The following is a 15,869-nucleotide window of genomic DNA, read 5'->3' as shown; positions in this document are numbered from 1 at the left end:
CTGGGCTAGCCCAGGGCAACAGGCATGACACCAGGTTACAGGTTCGGAGACATGTGCCCTCTGTCCCCAGATCCCAGCCCTGACCGCTGTCCTGCTCCTCCACAGCTGCCACTACCACCTGTGACCCTGTGGTGGAGGAGCATTTCCGCAGGAGCTTGGGCAAGAACTACAAGGAGCCTGAGCCGGCACCCAACTCGGTGTCCATCACGGGCTCCGTGGATGACCACTTTGCCAAAGCCCTGGGAGACACGTGGCTTCAGATCAAGGCGGCCAAGGACGGCGCGTCCAGCAGCCCCGAGTCGGCCTCACGCAGGGGCCAGCCCTCCAGCCCATCTGCCCACATGGTCAGCCACAGTCACTCCCCCTCTGTGGTCTCCTGAAGGGAGCACCGTCCTCAAGCAAGACGTCAATCTGCATGGTTTGCCTGAGCTTTGAACAGTCAGTGCTTAAAAAACAGGAAAAAAAAATTATGGGGGTGGGGGGAAGGGATGGTTTATTCACAAAAACCATGTCGTTGGGATTTTTGTTCTGTTTTTGTGCTTGCTTGGTATTTGTACGCCAGGGCCCTCAAACGTGATAGCAGGAACGGTGTGTAGAACATCTGTCTCGTGTAGCATCCTAACTTCCTGCCTCAGTTACCAAAGAAACCTCTGATGCAGGTCTGCTGCCCAGACAGGGCCAGGACTCCATGGCGCGCACTTTCTCCGTCACAAGCCATGACATCGGTGACCCAAACGCTTTGTGCTTTTCCATTTGCTTCTCGAGAATGGGGTGTGTGCGGCTTAGCTTCCGTGACTTGTTCGGTCCAGCTCGCATGTGTGTGCTTGTGTGTGTGCGTCTACTTGAAGAGAACAGAGGACTGTGTGTCTGATTTGCACTATTGGAGGAGGACTAGAGTTGCCTGCTTGACAACTTTGTGAGATGCTAGTACTCTGAGGGCAAACTGCTGAAAAACAAAGGGTTTAGGGATGACATTTCTGACCATTTGTGTATTTTTGTTGTTGTTTTTTAAATTTAGACAAAACAGCTTTGGAAGGGGAAGTCTCATACCGGTTATAGGTCTTTCTCTCTAGATTTCAGGTGCTTGCAACTGGACTGCAGACTCCACCAATCACGGGCATTTTACTTTTTCTAAACACTGCAGTTTGTTAGACTAGAGCTGAGGTTGGAGGTTCCGTAGTGCTTTAAACGTGATGCATGTTTTAAGGGAGAAAAAATAGCTGGTTTCTATTAATTGTATAGACAGTAAACACAAACCTTACTACTTACTAGCTTCTGTTCAGAATTAGTTTATTTTTGTCAGTTACAGTCCTAGATATACTTACTGCTGGTACAGTTGTACTCTAAGATTTGTATTTGATATTCACGTTACTCCTAAGTAGCGGGGGCCAGGCGGCCCCCGGCAGGCCCTGGGACGGGCAGTCGAGGCGGCGGTCAGCCGTGTGGTGTAGGATGCTGGGGTTTTTGCTGCAGGCTGACAGCATCATTTATTTTTTGCATCTCTGTCTGCTTATTACAAGCTCCCAGGGGAGTTGGGATTTGTGTCTTCCAGCTTCCTTCCATGCAGAAACGGCTCCCTTTAACTCTCTTGGCTAAACAGCAGATTACTGACAATCTGTGATATGCTATTTTGTGTGCTTCCTCTATGCTGGGGCCAAGGCAGTATACATTCCTCTGACTTTATACAGTTATCACTGCATTTATTATCGTTTGCTATAGTCATAGCTACTAACTAGAAATTAGTGAAGAAGAAAGCATGGCAGACACAGCTGTGGATGTTCAGCAGCTGCTCCTCGTTTGGGTGAATGCACGTGTCTACCCTGCCCCTCCACCGGGCTACATTCCAGCCTCACCAGAGGGTTTAAGAATGATGTCACCTAGCCAGGTGACGCTGGTGTGACCACCTCACCTGCAAGGCATTGTGGACTCACGGGAGCCCTCGAGGCTGGTTTTCCGTAAGAGAAAAATACAGGTGAGCTGGTTCGTTCTGACAATTGGCACCGGGTGAAAGGTCGGAGGATTGGCTCTTGCTGTGGTCACAGGGTGGCTGCAGGTCTTTGAAAAGGTGAAAGTAAAGCCCTCTCCTCTCGCCCCTGCACACATTTCACTCCCACTTAACTGGGCTTCCAGGCTTTCGCATTCAGGCCCCTGTATTTTCTGTAGGAAAAATTGTTGAGAACACTTTTTTTATATAGGTAACTTTAAGACCATCATTACGCTGTGCGTAAAGAATGTACAGAGAAATTTGTAGGTATTTTTTGAAGAACAATTAATTTGTTAATGATATGTAGCTATTTAATTTTTCCCTTTCCTATTATAATCATTCATATTTTTTTGTTTGGATAAAAAAGTTGATCTTTTTGTCATAGACTTGTCTGTAAAAGTGCAGGAACACAGTTATCTATGAGAACACTGCATCTGCCTTAACAGCCACTAGTTTGTTATGCTACAGGCCACTGAGCGGCCACAGGAGGACACCCGCTGCCGGCCGGCGGGCTCTGTGAAGGCCGGCTCCTCGGCGGCCCTGCCAGTGAACGAGGCCACGGCTTTGGGGGGGCGGCGGTGCTGACGGCCGGTCCCTGGTGCACTGACCTATCTGGGATGGGCAGGCAGGCAGGCAACCAAACATTTCACTGGGAAAGGACACACGCCCTGGCCTCAGGAGGGGCACAGCGAGGTCTTCACAGAGCCACGCCATCTGCAGTGCGTCTGACAGTTCTCTCCATGTTTGTAAATCTGTAATATACCATTCTCTGTGGCCTGTTTTTCCTGGAAGAAGAAGAAAAAAAAGGTTTGGCGGGCCATCTTTTTTTTGTACTTAAAAGTAGCCTTAAGAACAATAATAAAGTGCTCTTAAACCACGGACTGTACGTGTGAACCCTGGAGTGAGGCCTGGGGGTGGGGGGTGCTTAGCAGCCCTGCACCTGTTGGCAGAGGTGCCCCACCTAGGCTGGAACACTGGGACTGTAACTCTCAGAATCATTTAAAACCTAACCTACTGTGTATGAGGCAGCTTCAGCCTCCATTGTGACTGACACCACCAGGATATGAGACGGGGAGGGCACCGTGCCTTTCCCGGGTTTCCACACCCACCTCTGGGTGTCACAGGTGTGCAGACGCAGGATAAAAGAACATCGGGCAGAGCCCGAATGACACGCAGCAGAACCCATCAGCTCTCACCACCCTCTGGCCACAGACTGAGGCAGACACCCCACATTGGAGTCAGGGTTTCCAGGGCACCATAAGGATCCCTGGGTGGGGAGAGGAGCCCCCACAATGGTCTCTGTTAGGCCAACTTCTCCCTGTCCTCATTGCCACCCCAAGGGGGCCAAGACGGAAAGGATCCTGGGGAATCTATCAAACACTGACAAGAAAAAAGAACTCGAGGGAACCAAGTCCCAGGTTGATGGCAATGCCAAAGTCAAGGTTATTATTTAGCTCAGAACTGGTAGGATCATGAATTAGAAATGAAGAACACCAGAAGCTCATGGGCAGCAACGGGAGGCCCCAGTCCTCAAGGTAGGAGAGGACGGAATGAAACAGGTTGGAGGGACGCAGAGCCCAGAGTCACCGGTCTTAGGGTGGCAGTCCTACTCCGGCCACAGAGAGCTCCCCAGCAGGCAGCCAGGGAGAAGTTAGCCATGCGAGGGTGGGCTGTCAGATGGTCTCGTCGTCACTCATGTCCCAGATCTGCACGGAGAAGGGGAAACATTCAGCAGAGTGCTCAGAGCTGAGCAATTGTGTCAATAAGCAAAAGGAACAATGTCTCCCATCTGAAGGTGACACACTGTGTGCCTCAGTTCCCTTGTCAATAAGAGTTTGGCACCTCCATTGCCTGTGTAATGAAACCAAGTCACTTGCCCAGGAGATGTCTGGTAAGTGAGCCAACAGTGGCCCGGCCAGGGGCCAGAGCTGGGATTTGGCCCCAGAGTGCGAATGCTGCTTCAGCTCTCGAGTGCCGAGAGAGCAGAGCTACCGTCCCTGCCCCAGCCGGTCCCGGCACACTCTCGTTTCTGTGGCCCCGACCATGGGCCCAGATCATCTCGTCTCTTTAATGGCCTCCTCACTGTCCACCCACTCTGGAAGGTAAGCTCGCACTTGCTGAACGGGGCCCAGACAGCCTGTGCACACACTTCCACCTCCGTGGGCTCCCACCTGGTGGTCTGTCCATCATCCATGTGAGCTGTGGTCCAGGTGCCAACTGGACTAACCACCACATGCCCAGACAAACACTACAGAGCTGTAAGAGCTGGCTGCCCCTCAGGAGTCAGCCTTCTTTCCACGAGCCCCAGTGGGCGCCTGGGGTAGGACATTGGAGTCAGCCAGATCCTACTTACCTGCCCTCAGTGTGTGTCTTTGAGGAGCCTGGGACTTAATGAGTCTGACCCTGAGTGGGGAGAGATGTGACTATGGGGAAAATAGGAGTCCCTCAGCAATGACAAAGAGCTGGGGGAGGCCTGGCCCACTGGCCCCATAGACAGGCTCTCTCTGGCCAGCGCAGAGGCCCCTGGGCTCCTTAGGGGGCTGGTCCCTGAACTTATGCCTTTAGACTTTCAGAATTCCTAGAACTGGTTGCAAAAGGCCACCTCAGTGCTAGCTGAGCCGAGAGAAGGAACATCGTGTTTACATGAGGCTGGCGCAGGGAGACAGGGAGGCCCAGCCAAGGTAAATATCAACACCAGCTTGGCTTTCAAAGTCAAGGATGTGGAAAATAAATAGAGAAGGAAATTTCCTCTCTCTGGAGGACCCAGCACCCCAGGCCGAGGGCTGCTGGGTGTGCTCTCAGCCCCCGTTTTTACATACATCTCACTGTCCAAGGCCTCTGGGATGAGGTGCAGGGTCGGGATGTGCAGGAGCTGGATCTGGGGCCCGGCAGCCTGAGTGTGGCCAGGCAGGCCCTTTCCTGGCCCAGCTCCCCACTCCACTCATCCTCAGTGTGGCTTGAAGACTTGGGCATGCCTCCTGGGGAGGGATTCAGTGGTAGGGGGCGGGTAGCTGCTTTTGGAATGAAGGGTGCACTTAGGAGCCCCTGGACCTGACCATCTGAGCAGGCAAACGAGCCACCAGAGGGTGTGCCGGTGGAATTCATTCTTTCACTCTGTCATGCAATGAACACATTTGTGGAGCCTCTCAGGGCCACAAGCCGTGCAGACCTGGTGCGGTAGTCCCTTCACTCTCACAGCAGCCCCTGAGGCACAGATAGGAACACGCTCCGAGAGGTGAGGCAGCTTGCCTGAGACACGGCAAGTAAGGTGCAGGCCTGAGCGCACAGGTGTGTGGGAAACGATTATGTGAACAAAAAGGGCTGCCTGGAGGCAGGGGCCTTGACCCTCTACAACCTCCTGCGAGGCCAGGGCTGGGCAGAGTCCATGCCAGTTCAATGAGCAGTGCCCTCTGCAAATGGGGAGATGAGGTTGTTCACAGGACTGGGGGCCCAGGGCAGGGCTGTATGGGCAAGCAGGAGCTGCCATTCATTTTTTGGGATCTCAGCTTGGACAAATACTCTATGATCTCACTTACATGTGGGATCTAAAAAAGCCAAACTCAGAACCAGAGAGTAGGTGGGTGGGGTTGCCAGGGGCTGGGAGAAGTAGGGAGATGTTGGTTAAAGGGCACACATTTTCAGTTACAAGTGGGATAAGTTGTGGGGATCTAATGTACAGCATGGGGACTATAGTTAACACTACTATATACTTCAAGTTTACTAAGAGACTAGACCTTAAGTGTTCCCACAACACACACCCCGAAGTAACTAGGTAGACAACCTACTGAATGGGAAAATATATTCCCCAGTGATATAACTGATGAGAGGTTAATGTCCAAAATATATAAGAAACTCACACAACTCAATACCAAAATAAAATAATCTGATTTAAAAAAAATGGGCAGAGGACACATTTCTTCAAAGACGACATATAGATGGCTAAGAGACATGAAAAGATGCTCAACCTCACTAATCAGGGAAATGCACTCAAAACCACAATGAGATACCAATTCACACCTGTCAGAATGGCTATTACCAAAACGTGAACAAATAATATATTGGCATGGATGTGGAGAAAAAGGGAGCCCCTGTGCACTGTTGGTGGGACTGAAAATTGGTGCAGCTACTATGGCAAACAGTTTGGAGAGTCCTCAAAAACCTAAAAATAGATCTATCATATGACCCAGCAATTCCACTTGTAGGTATTTATCCAAAGAAAATGAAACATGAAATAAAAAAGACATGTATCCCTATGTTTATTGCAGCATTATTTACAATAGCCAAGATGTGGAAGGAACCTAAGTGTCCATCACTAGATGAATGGATAAAGATGTGAGATTATTTATTTACTTAACATACGTGTGTGTGTGTATAATGGAATATTACAAAGCAATAAAAAAGGAACAAAGTCTTACCATTTGCAACAACATGGAGGACTTAGAGAGTATTATACTAAGTGAAATAAATCAGAGAAGGAAAAATACAATATGGTTTCACTTACATGTGGAATCTAAGAAAACATAAAACAAATAGACTCACAGAAACAGACCAAAGGAAAGGGTGTCAGAGAGGATGGGTGACAAAGGTGAAGGGGATTATAGTTAGTAGTACTGTGATGTTTGTATGGGGACAGGTGATCACATACAGAAATATCAAATTACTATATTATACACTTGAAACTAATATAAATAATATTGTATACCAACTATGCTTAAATAAAAACAACCTACTTAAAAGTAACTGTGAGATGAGGGATGTATTAACTTGATTGTGGTGATCATTTCACAATGTACACATATATGTCCACATTGTACAATCTAAATATATACAATATTTATTCATCAGTTATTTCTCAATAAATTTGAAGGGAAATAAGGAACTTCAAGCCGCCTCTCCTCCTAGACTCTGGGTTCCTAAAGGGGACTGTGACCTGTCTGCTCCTTACTGGGTCCACATAGCACCTGGTGCATCCTCTAAATGAATGAAGTTTGAATGCAATTGGCAATTTTTTTTTTTTTTAAATGTTACTATTCCAGGCTGAGAAGGTATGGCAAAAACACTTCCAGGAGGAGTATAAATTGATAATAAATGTTTTAAAAGATATGGGAATATGGAATGCAAAGCTTTAAAAACGTTCCTACCCTAAGGAAGAGATAATTTCTTTTTGCAAATGATAGGCAAGTATACCTAGAAAACCCAAGAAAATAAATATTAAGATGAATACAGACAATAAAGAGCATCCAATGAGATAGATAAAAACTTAACAACAAATTAGAGAAACAACATCCAGTCAGAAAACATAATGAAAGAGAAGAAGCCATTCATTATAAGAGCAATGAAAAAGATAAACTACTAGGGAATAGACTTAATGTGAAATGTGTAACATCTATATGAAAAAAACAAACCTCTTCAAAAAACAGTCTTGCAACAGCCTCACAAGAGTCATGAAAAGTGAACAAACAAGTACCTTTTTCATGCAGAGGAAGATTCAACATCAATCAAGATGTCAACTTTTCCCAAGTTAATATACAAATGTAACACAAGCTCAATTTTAATAAACCAACAAGTATCTTTTCTAGAGCTAAACAAGCTGGTTCTAAAGTTTATGTGGAAAAAATATGCAAGAGTTATCTAGGAAAACTTTTGAAAGAAGAGCAATGAGGAGGTTCCCCTATTATATGTTTAAATATGTCATCAAGTCTATAATTAAGAGGGTATGTCAGCAGGAGCTTAGACTTTGGGCCAATGGAACAAAATGAGTCCAGAAAGAACAGAATAGAATGTCCATGCACAAATGGAAATTTAATATTTTAATGATAAAGGTCTGGGGAATGTGACCTCAAATCATTAGGGGAAAAATTGATTTTTAAATAGATGATATGAGGACAAGTAGAAGGTCATCTGCAAAATAATAACATTGATTCCATCCATACCTTACACTGAACATCAGAATAGACTCCAAATGGAACATTGATCTAAATGTAAGAAAGTGAAACACATACTAGATGGAAACAGGTAAATTCCTTTATAACCTGGGAGTGGGAAGCCTATAACCTAAAATCTATAAGCAATAAAAACATACACTGGCCTGGCTGGTGTGGCTCAGTGGATTGAGCATCATGCCATGGACTGAGAGGTCCCAGTTCGATTCCTAGTCAGGGTGCATGCCTAGAGTTGCAGGCTCGGTTCCCAGTGAGGGGCATGCAGGGGCAGCTAATCGATGTTTCTCACATTGGTGTTTTTCTCTCTCTCCCTCTCTCTCTCAAACAGCGGTTCTCGACCTGTGGGTCGCAACCCCTTTGGGGGTCGAACGACCCTTTCACAGGGGTCACCTAAGACATAACAGTAGCAAAGTTACAGTTATGAAGTAGCAACGAAAGTAATTTTATGGTTGGGGGTCACCACTACATGAGGAGCTGTATTAAAAGGTCGTGGCATTAGGAAGGTTGAGAACCACTGCTCTAAAAAATCAATAAAAACATTTTTTTAAAAGTACATATTTCACCAACCAGAAAGAATATATATACCCCCATGTTTGTAACAGCACTATTTATAATAGCTAAGATCTGGAAACAGCCCAAATGTCCATTAGTAGATGAATGGATAAAAAAGCTGTGGTACATATACACAATGGAGTACTATGCAGCTGTAAGAAAGAAAGATCTCTTATTCTTTGAGACGGACATGGAGGGTCCTGGAAAGTATTATCCTAAGCGAAACAAGCCAAACAGAGAAAGACAAGTATATGATCTCATTTATCTGTGGAATATAATGAACATAACAGTCTGAGGAATGGGATAGTCCCAGAGATGTGGAAGTGGGGTACAGATTGGCAATCCCCAGAAAAGGGGGTGGTGGGGAGAGATAAACCACAGAACTTATATGCATGTGTGCATGAACAATGGACATGGACAACAAAGCTGGGGACAGGGCAGGGAGGGAGGAATCAGCGGGGGAAAAAAGGAGTAACATCTGTAACAAAAATAAATTAATTATAAAAAATAAAATTTTTAAAAAGTACATATTTCTTTAAAAAAAGAAAAGCAGATACACTGGACTATGTAAAAACGTATGCAATTTTGCATGGAGAAAACACTATAAGCGAAGCTGAAAATACAAACTCACTGGGAGAAAACGTAGTAACATATAAAAGGCTAATCTCCCCCCACATACAAATAGCTTCTAATAATCAAGAAGAGAATGACAAATAAACTGATTTTTAAAAAGCAGGCCAAAGTCCGGCCGGTGTGGCTCAGCGGTCAAGAGTCGACCCGTGCACCAAGAGGTTGCCGGTTCGATTCCCAGTCAGGACACATGCCCAGGTTGTGGGCCAAATACCCAGTGGGGGACATGCAGGAGGCGGCCAATCGATGTTCTCTCTCATCAATGTTTCTATCTCTCCCTCTCCCTTCCTCTCTCTCTAAAATCAATAGAGGAAAAATAAAAATAAATAAAAAGAAAAAGCAGGCCAAAGACATCGGCAGTTCACAGAAAAAGATGGGGAAATGGCCCTTAAACTTAAGACAAGATGATCAAACTTAATAAGAGAAATGTTAAAATTTCTTAAGACACTAAAAGTACTAACCAGAAAAATTGGGACGTCACAAAAATCAAAACATCTGGTCTCTGAAAGACATCACTATGAAAATAAAAAATCAAACCACAGACTAGTATAAAATACCCATACTGCATATGAAAAGAACTTGTATCCAAAATATATAAAAACAACTCTTACAGTTCAATAAAAGAGACAGACAAGCTGATTTTTTTAAAAGTGGGCAAAAGATCTGAACAGACACTTCACAGAAGAGAAACTACACCGGCCAATAAGAACCTAAAAAGATGTTCAGCATCCTTTGTCTTCAGGGAAATGCAAATCTAGACCATAGAGACAGCACACCCCACCTTCTCGAAAGGTCAAAGTGAAAAACGCTGGGAACTCACACACTGCTGCTAGTGGGAATGTCAACTTTCATAACCACTTGGGACAAAGGTCTGATGACTAAGTTAAACACACTCTTACCAAATGACCCAGCCATTCCACTATTTATCCCAAAGAAAGGAAAACACGTGTCCACGAGACGACTTGTGCAACAATGTTCATAGCAGCTTCATAATAGACACAAACTAGAATCAACCCGAATGTCCATCAACAGGCAGGAAAAATTTAAGATATCCATACAGTGAATACTACTCACCATCAAAGGAATAAATCACTAATGTACACAGCAACATGTACTCATCTCAGTATCCTTATGCTGAGTCAAAGAAGCCCACCACAAAAGACAACATCTTAGATACGTCCATGTACTATATGGGATTCTAGCAGGGGCAAAACTAACCTATGGTGACAGGAAGTAGATCATTTGTCACGACTCACTAAACTATACATTTTAAATAGGTGCATTTTATTGTATATAAATTATACCTTAATAAAATTAATTTTTAAAAAAGCTACGCAGAGAGAACATTTTCTTACCTATCTAACTGGCAAAAATCCTAACGTTTGACAATATATCTGTGAACCTGTGGGAAGAGAGCACTCCCCTACAGCGATGCTGGTGGGACATAAGCAGTCTAACTCCTACAAAGGAAAAGTTGGCTATCCCAACAGAATTACTTCTGTCTTAACTGCTGGCTCAGCAAGCTCACTTTCAGGGGTCTATCTAAAGATACCTCCACAAAGACAAAAGGACATCACTGCTGCATGATTTGTTACAGGACAAGACTGGAAACAAACCAAGTCGGAACCAGCTAACGAAACCATTCACTGCATATCCACACCATGGACTACTGTGGCCCTAAAACAGTGAGAAAGAACTCAATGAACTCATATGAGGCCGTTTCCAAGATTTACTTAGTGAAAGAAAGAAAAATGCAGAGTATCTATGGCATGCCACCTGTTGTGTGAGAAAAGAAAATAAGAATATTTTAAAATTCTTCTAAAAATAAAAATAAACACAGGAATGGTAAAACAAACAGATTTAAGTGACTACCTTACAGGGAGAAGGGGGAATGGACATGAGACTGCTCTGAGCATACCTTTTAACTTTAGAATCAAAGAAGTGTTTTAAGTATTTAAAAATTAAATCAAGGAAAATAACCCAAAGCACAGCAACAAAGCAATTAGACTTCATCAAAATTTTAAAAACTGTGTTTTTAAAGGATAGCTTTGAGAACACTATTAAAGTGAAAAGACAATTCTGAATGAGAAAATATTTGCAAATCGTGTATCTGATAAGGGACTTGAATTTAGACCATTCACAAGTCAATAAAGCAAATAACCCACTTATGGGTAAAGGAGTTGAACAGACATTTCTCCACGAAAGACCCAAGTGGCTAAGAAGCACAAAGACATGGATACTTGGACATCATTAGGCATCAGGGAAAATGCAAATCAAAACCACAAGGAGATAGCACTTTGCACCCATTACGATGTTTTATTTATTTATTTATTTGCTTAAAAAAATATATTTATTCTTGAATGTATTATAGATGTTCCTCATTTTTCCCCCATTGACCCCCTCCTCCCCCCTCCTGCCCCCCTCCTGCCTTTTCTCACATAGTTGTCTGTGTCCATTGGTCATACATATATGCATATAAGTTTTTTGGTTTATTTCTTCCCACCCCCCAACCCCCTTCCCTTTGAGATATGTCAGTCTAGCAACCAATTTGTACTTCTTAATCCTTTCACCTTTTTCACCCATTCTCCCAACCCCCCTCCCATCTGGCAACCAACAAAACCTTCTCTGCATCTATGAGAATGTTTCTGTTCTGCTTGTTCATGTTATTTGTAGGTTCAATTGTCGATAGATATGTATTCATTGCCATTTTGTTTGTTCATATTTTTTATCTTTTTCTTCAAGAAGACCCTTCAACATTTTATATAATAATGGTTTGGTGGTGATGAACTCCTTTAGCTTTTCCTTGTCTGGGAAACTCTTTATATGACCATCGATTCTAAATGACAGCTTTGCAGGATAGAGTAATCTTGGTTGTACGTTCTTGCTTTTCACCACTCTGAATATTTCTTTCCACTCCCTTCTGGCCTGCAAAGTTTCTTTTGAGAAATTAGCTGACAGTCTTACGGGAACTCCCTTGTAGGTAACTAACTGCTTTTCTCTTGCTGCTTTGAAGATTCTCTCTTTATCTTGAACCTTTTGCATTTTGATGATGATGTGTCTTGGTGTGGGCCTCTTGGGGTTCATCTTGTTTGGGACTCTCTGTGCTTCCTGGATTTGTATGTCTGTTTCCTTTACCAAGTTAGGGAAGTTTTCTGCCATTATTGTTTCAAATAGGTTTTCGATTTTTTCTTTTTCTCTCTCTCTTTCTGGCACCCCCAAGATGCAAATGTTGGCACGCTTGAAATTGTCCCAGAGTCTCCTTACACTATCCTCATTTTCTTGGGTTCTTTTTTCTTTTTGCTGTTCTGATTGGGTGTTTTTTGCTTCCTTATATTCCAAATCCATGGTTTGCTTCTTGGCTTTACCTACTCTATTATTGAATCTGTGTAAATTGTTCTTTATTTCAGTTAGTGCCTCCTTCATTTCTGACTGTGCATCCATCATTTCTGACTGGTCCTTTTTATGCTCTTGAGGTCCACACTAAGTTCACTGAGGTTCTCACAAAGTTCATTGAGCATCCTTATAAGCAGTATTTTGAACTCAGCATCTGTTAGGTTGCTTATCTCCATTTCACTTAGTTCTTTTCTTGGGGTTTTGTTCTGTTCTTTCATTTGGGACCTGTTTCTTTGTCTCCTCATTTTGGCTGCCTCCCTGTGTTTGTTTCTGTGTATTACTTAATGAGAGGTATGGGGCTCGCTGAGACCCGATGCTGCTCGTTTGAAAGAATTTAGGAAAACCTGAAGCAGGATCCAAGACCGGCCAATCCTATGGTTAAGCAAGTAGCAACAGCTTGGGTGGGCCTGAAAGTTGGGGGGGGGGGGGGGGGTCTCAGGGAGTCAGCAGGGCGGGGCTACCAGTGTGAGCCAGGTTGCTGGAGTCCCAGATATGGCTTCTGTCTGCCGCTCCAGGGAAGGGCTCACCAAAGGAACAAAGGCCTCTGACAGCATGTTTGTCCCAGAGAAAGCCCCCTCTCCAGCCCTCGCTCCAGTGTCAAACAGATCAGTTTTTCCCTGTATGTCTCTGGTGCCCCTCGAGCTGCCTCCCCTCCAAACTTAGAGGGAGGGAGTCTGATAAGTCTGTGTGCGGACCCTTTAAGGAGCTGCCTGGGGCTCCAGCCGCCTCAGCCTCCCTGAGCCTCAGTTCCCCTGGTTTTTCCAGCCAGAAGTTATGGGGACTTCTCTTCCTGGCACTGGAACCCTGAACGGGATGCCTGGTGTGGGTCGGGGACCCCTCAGTCCTCAGGGAGGACCTTCCCTGCCAAGGTAGCCTCCTGATTTTTATCCGCCACATGTGGGTGTGGGACCAGCCTGTCCGCCTCCGCCCCTCCAACCAGTCTGGATGTGGCTGCTGCTTTAATTCCGTAGTTGTAGGACTTCCATTCAGCTTGATTGTAGGCGGTTTTGAATGGTGGTTGTTCTGTAGTTTAGTTGTAACTTTGATGTGGTTGTGGGAGGACGCGATACCGCATTTACCTATGCCGCCAGCCGGACCGGAAGTCCATTACGATCGTTTTAATCCAACAGATAATAACAAGTGTTGGTGATGATCTGGAGAAATTGGAACCTGTTATGTTGCTGTTGGAAATGTAAAATGGTGCAGCCACTTTGAAACCAGTTCATCAAGAAGTTGGCCTGGCAGTTCTACTCCTGGGTATATACCCAAGAGAAATGAAAACGTATGCCCACATAAGGACTTGTACATGAATGTTCACAGCATAATTCCTAATAGTCAAAAAGTGGAAACAACCCACATGTCCACCAACAGGTTAATGGAAAATACAGTCCATCCATACAGTGGAACATTCTTTGGCCAAACACCTGCTTGCACTCAGTCCTCTCAGGAGCCCAAGGACAGTGCTGTGACCGCCCCCATTTTATAAAGTAGGCCACTCAAGCTCGGAGGAAATTATGTAACTGTCAAGGAGACCTTAGGAGCTGGTAAGGGGTAGAGAGGCTTTTTCCACTTTAATGCCCCACTTCCTTCTTGTTAAACATAATTCCTTCTAAAAAACAGTGAAGGACAGTCTGAAGTCTGCTTCCTGGTCCTGCACTGTGATGCTGACACACGAGTGGCCCTAGGGCCGTGGTACACACAGGAGCCCCTGGCAAGCCCAGGGCTGGCAAAAGGCCAGACCCAGCCTCTGTCCTGAACCAGCTCCTGGGTCCCCCCACTCTGTGTTCTGACCCTGTTCAGATGGCTGATCGTCAGACCGGCAGCAGGCCATGCTCTCTGGGCCAGCAGGGGCTTGGCCCCCACGGGCAGGGCCTGAACCCTTCCTTGCAGCAGTGACTGGGCCACACTTTTAGACCAGGAGGACTTTCTAACCATCGGAGGCTCATCACAAGGGCCAGGGAGAATGTGTGGCTGGACCACACACCCCAGAGGGCCTCAAGGTTTCACTTTCCACCCTGCAAAGGAGACAGACACATTGGAGTGGAGCTGTTTGTCATCCAATTCCAAACTTGTGTCCCGTTTCTGGACCACACGGCCTGCAGCATGTCATGGACTAAGGTTTTTCTTTTATAAACACTGTAATTATCCTGTGAATGGCACAATTATATTTGTATGTGTGTTAAAAGTGTTCATTTCTTAAATATAAACATTTCAAATTACCACAGTTTTTGAAACACAGTTATGGCATTTTTGTATTTTTTAATTAAAAAAAAAGGAAATATCTAGACCTCTCCTGCTCCCCACACCTCCTTGCTGGGTCCCCACAGGCATGATTCTCTCTGCTGGGGGGAGGCACCCCCGGGACCCCCAGGAGGAGGGCAGGGCTGTTCCAGGGCGCTGTGCAGGCCCACGTGCCCCAGAGGGAACAGGATCTGTCCTGCTCAGGTATCACTGGCCCTGGCTGCTCACCGTGTCTCCACAGCCCTCTGGTACTGTGCCCACCCACACTCCACACAGCATCGGGCTAGTTTTCTCAGGAAACAATCGCAGTGTCATGCCTGGTTTTACAGTCTTCAAAGGCTTTCCCTGACACACAGGGAGAGGGCAATCCACACTAGTCCCCGTGCCCTGGCCCTGCCCACCTCTCCAGCTCCCCTCCATGACTCTCGCTCACCAGCTTCCAGCTCCAAGGTTTCGAGCTCTCCCCTTCCTCACGGCCCCGCACAGCATTTCCTTTGGCCTGGGAGACCTCTCCCGGACTCCGTGCCACAAGCTGGCTGTGTGCAGCTCTTGGTGTCTTAGATCCCTCATCTAAAACAGCCCCCCGGCCCCCATTCTACAGCTCAAACTTCCCATTTGGTTCCTCCACATGTACCTTGTCACCACATTTTCGTTTGTGCATCTATCTGCCTGACTCCCCAAGGGACCAGGAGCTGCTGGAAGGCAGGACCTGGTCTGTTGGTTCACCATGGTGCTCCCAACCCTGGTGCAGAACCTGGCCCAATACATAGATTTTTTTTTAAAATCTTTACCCAAAGATATGTGTTATTTTATTGATTTGAGAGGAGAGAGAAAAAAGAAACAAACATCAGTGTGAGAGAGAAACATTGATCGGTTGCCTCCTATATGTGCCCTGACTGGAGATCAAACCCACAACCTAGGTATATGTCCTGACCAGAAATTGAACCCGCAGCCTTTTGGTGTACAGGACAACACTCCAACCAACTGAGCCATCCAGCCAGGACTCAATTCATAGCTTTTGAATAAACAGTGATTCAGAACTATCTGCTTTGGGGATGATTCCACAGAGGAGAAAAAGAAAGAGTCCCTCAGTACAGCTGGTTTCTGAGGTCTCTGGCAAGTCCCGC

At 45.5% G+C, this 15,869-nt stretch overlaps 2 protein-coding genes across 12 annotated transcripts in view; one reads left to right on the top strand and one right to left on the bottom strand.

The window, feature by feature from the left end:
• Positions 1-2,842, top strand: part of VGLL4 (vestigial like family member 4) — a 157,451-nt gene extending 154,609 nt beyond the window's left edge. Inside the window, exon 5 of one of the 2 annotated variants that reach the window (XM_036266929.1) lies at positions 106-2,842. In XM_036266929.1, the coding sequence (XP_036122822.1) occupies positions 106-380 (275 nt within the window). In that variant the 3' untranslated portion in view covers positions 381-2,842. The remainder of the gene's footprint in view (positions 1-105) is intronic. The other variant, XM_036266930.1, reaches the window with a different exon arrangement.
• Positions 2,843-3,420: 578 nt separating this feature from the next.
• ATG7 (autophagy related 7) overlaps positions 3,421-15,869 on the bottom strand; it is a 274,296-nt gene continuing 261,847 nt past the window's right edge. For 5 of the 10 annotated variants that reach the window (XM_036266275.1, XM_036266277.1, XM_036266278.1 and 2 more), the window contains one exon: positions 3,433-3,690. In XM_036266275.1, coding sequence (XP_036122168.1) covers positions 3,658-3,690 — 33 coding nt within the window. In that variant the 3' untranslated portion in view covers positions 3,433-3,657. Of the gene's footprint in view, positions 3,691-15,869 lie in introns of all 10 variants that reach the window. The other 5 variants (XM_036266288.1, XM_036266289.1, XM_036266290.1 and 2 more) reach the window with 3 other exon arrangements.

The sequence above is a fragment of the Molossus molossus genome, unplaced genomic scaffold, assembly GCF_014108415.1.
Source record: "Molossus molossus isolate mMolMol1 unplaced genomic scaffold, mMolMol1.p scaffold_m16_p_18, whole genome shotgun sequence".
NCBI lineage: Eukaryota > Metazoa > Chordata > Mammalia > Chiroptera > Molossidae > Molossus > Molossus molossus.
Note: the sequence above shows the minus strand (reverse complement) of the source record. Positions and strands in the feature narration are given on the sequence as shown.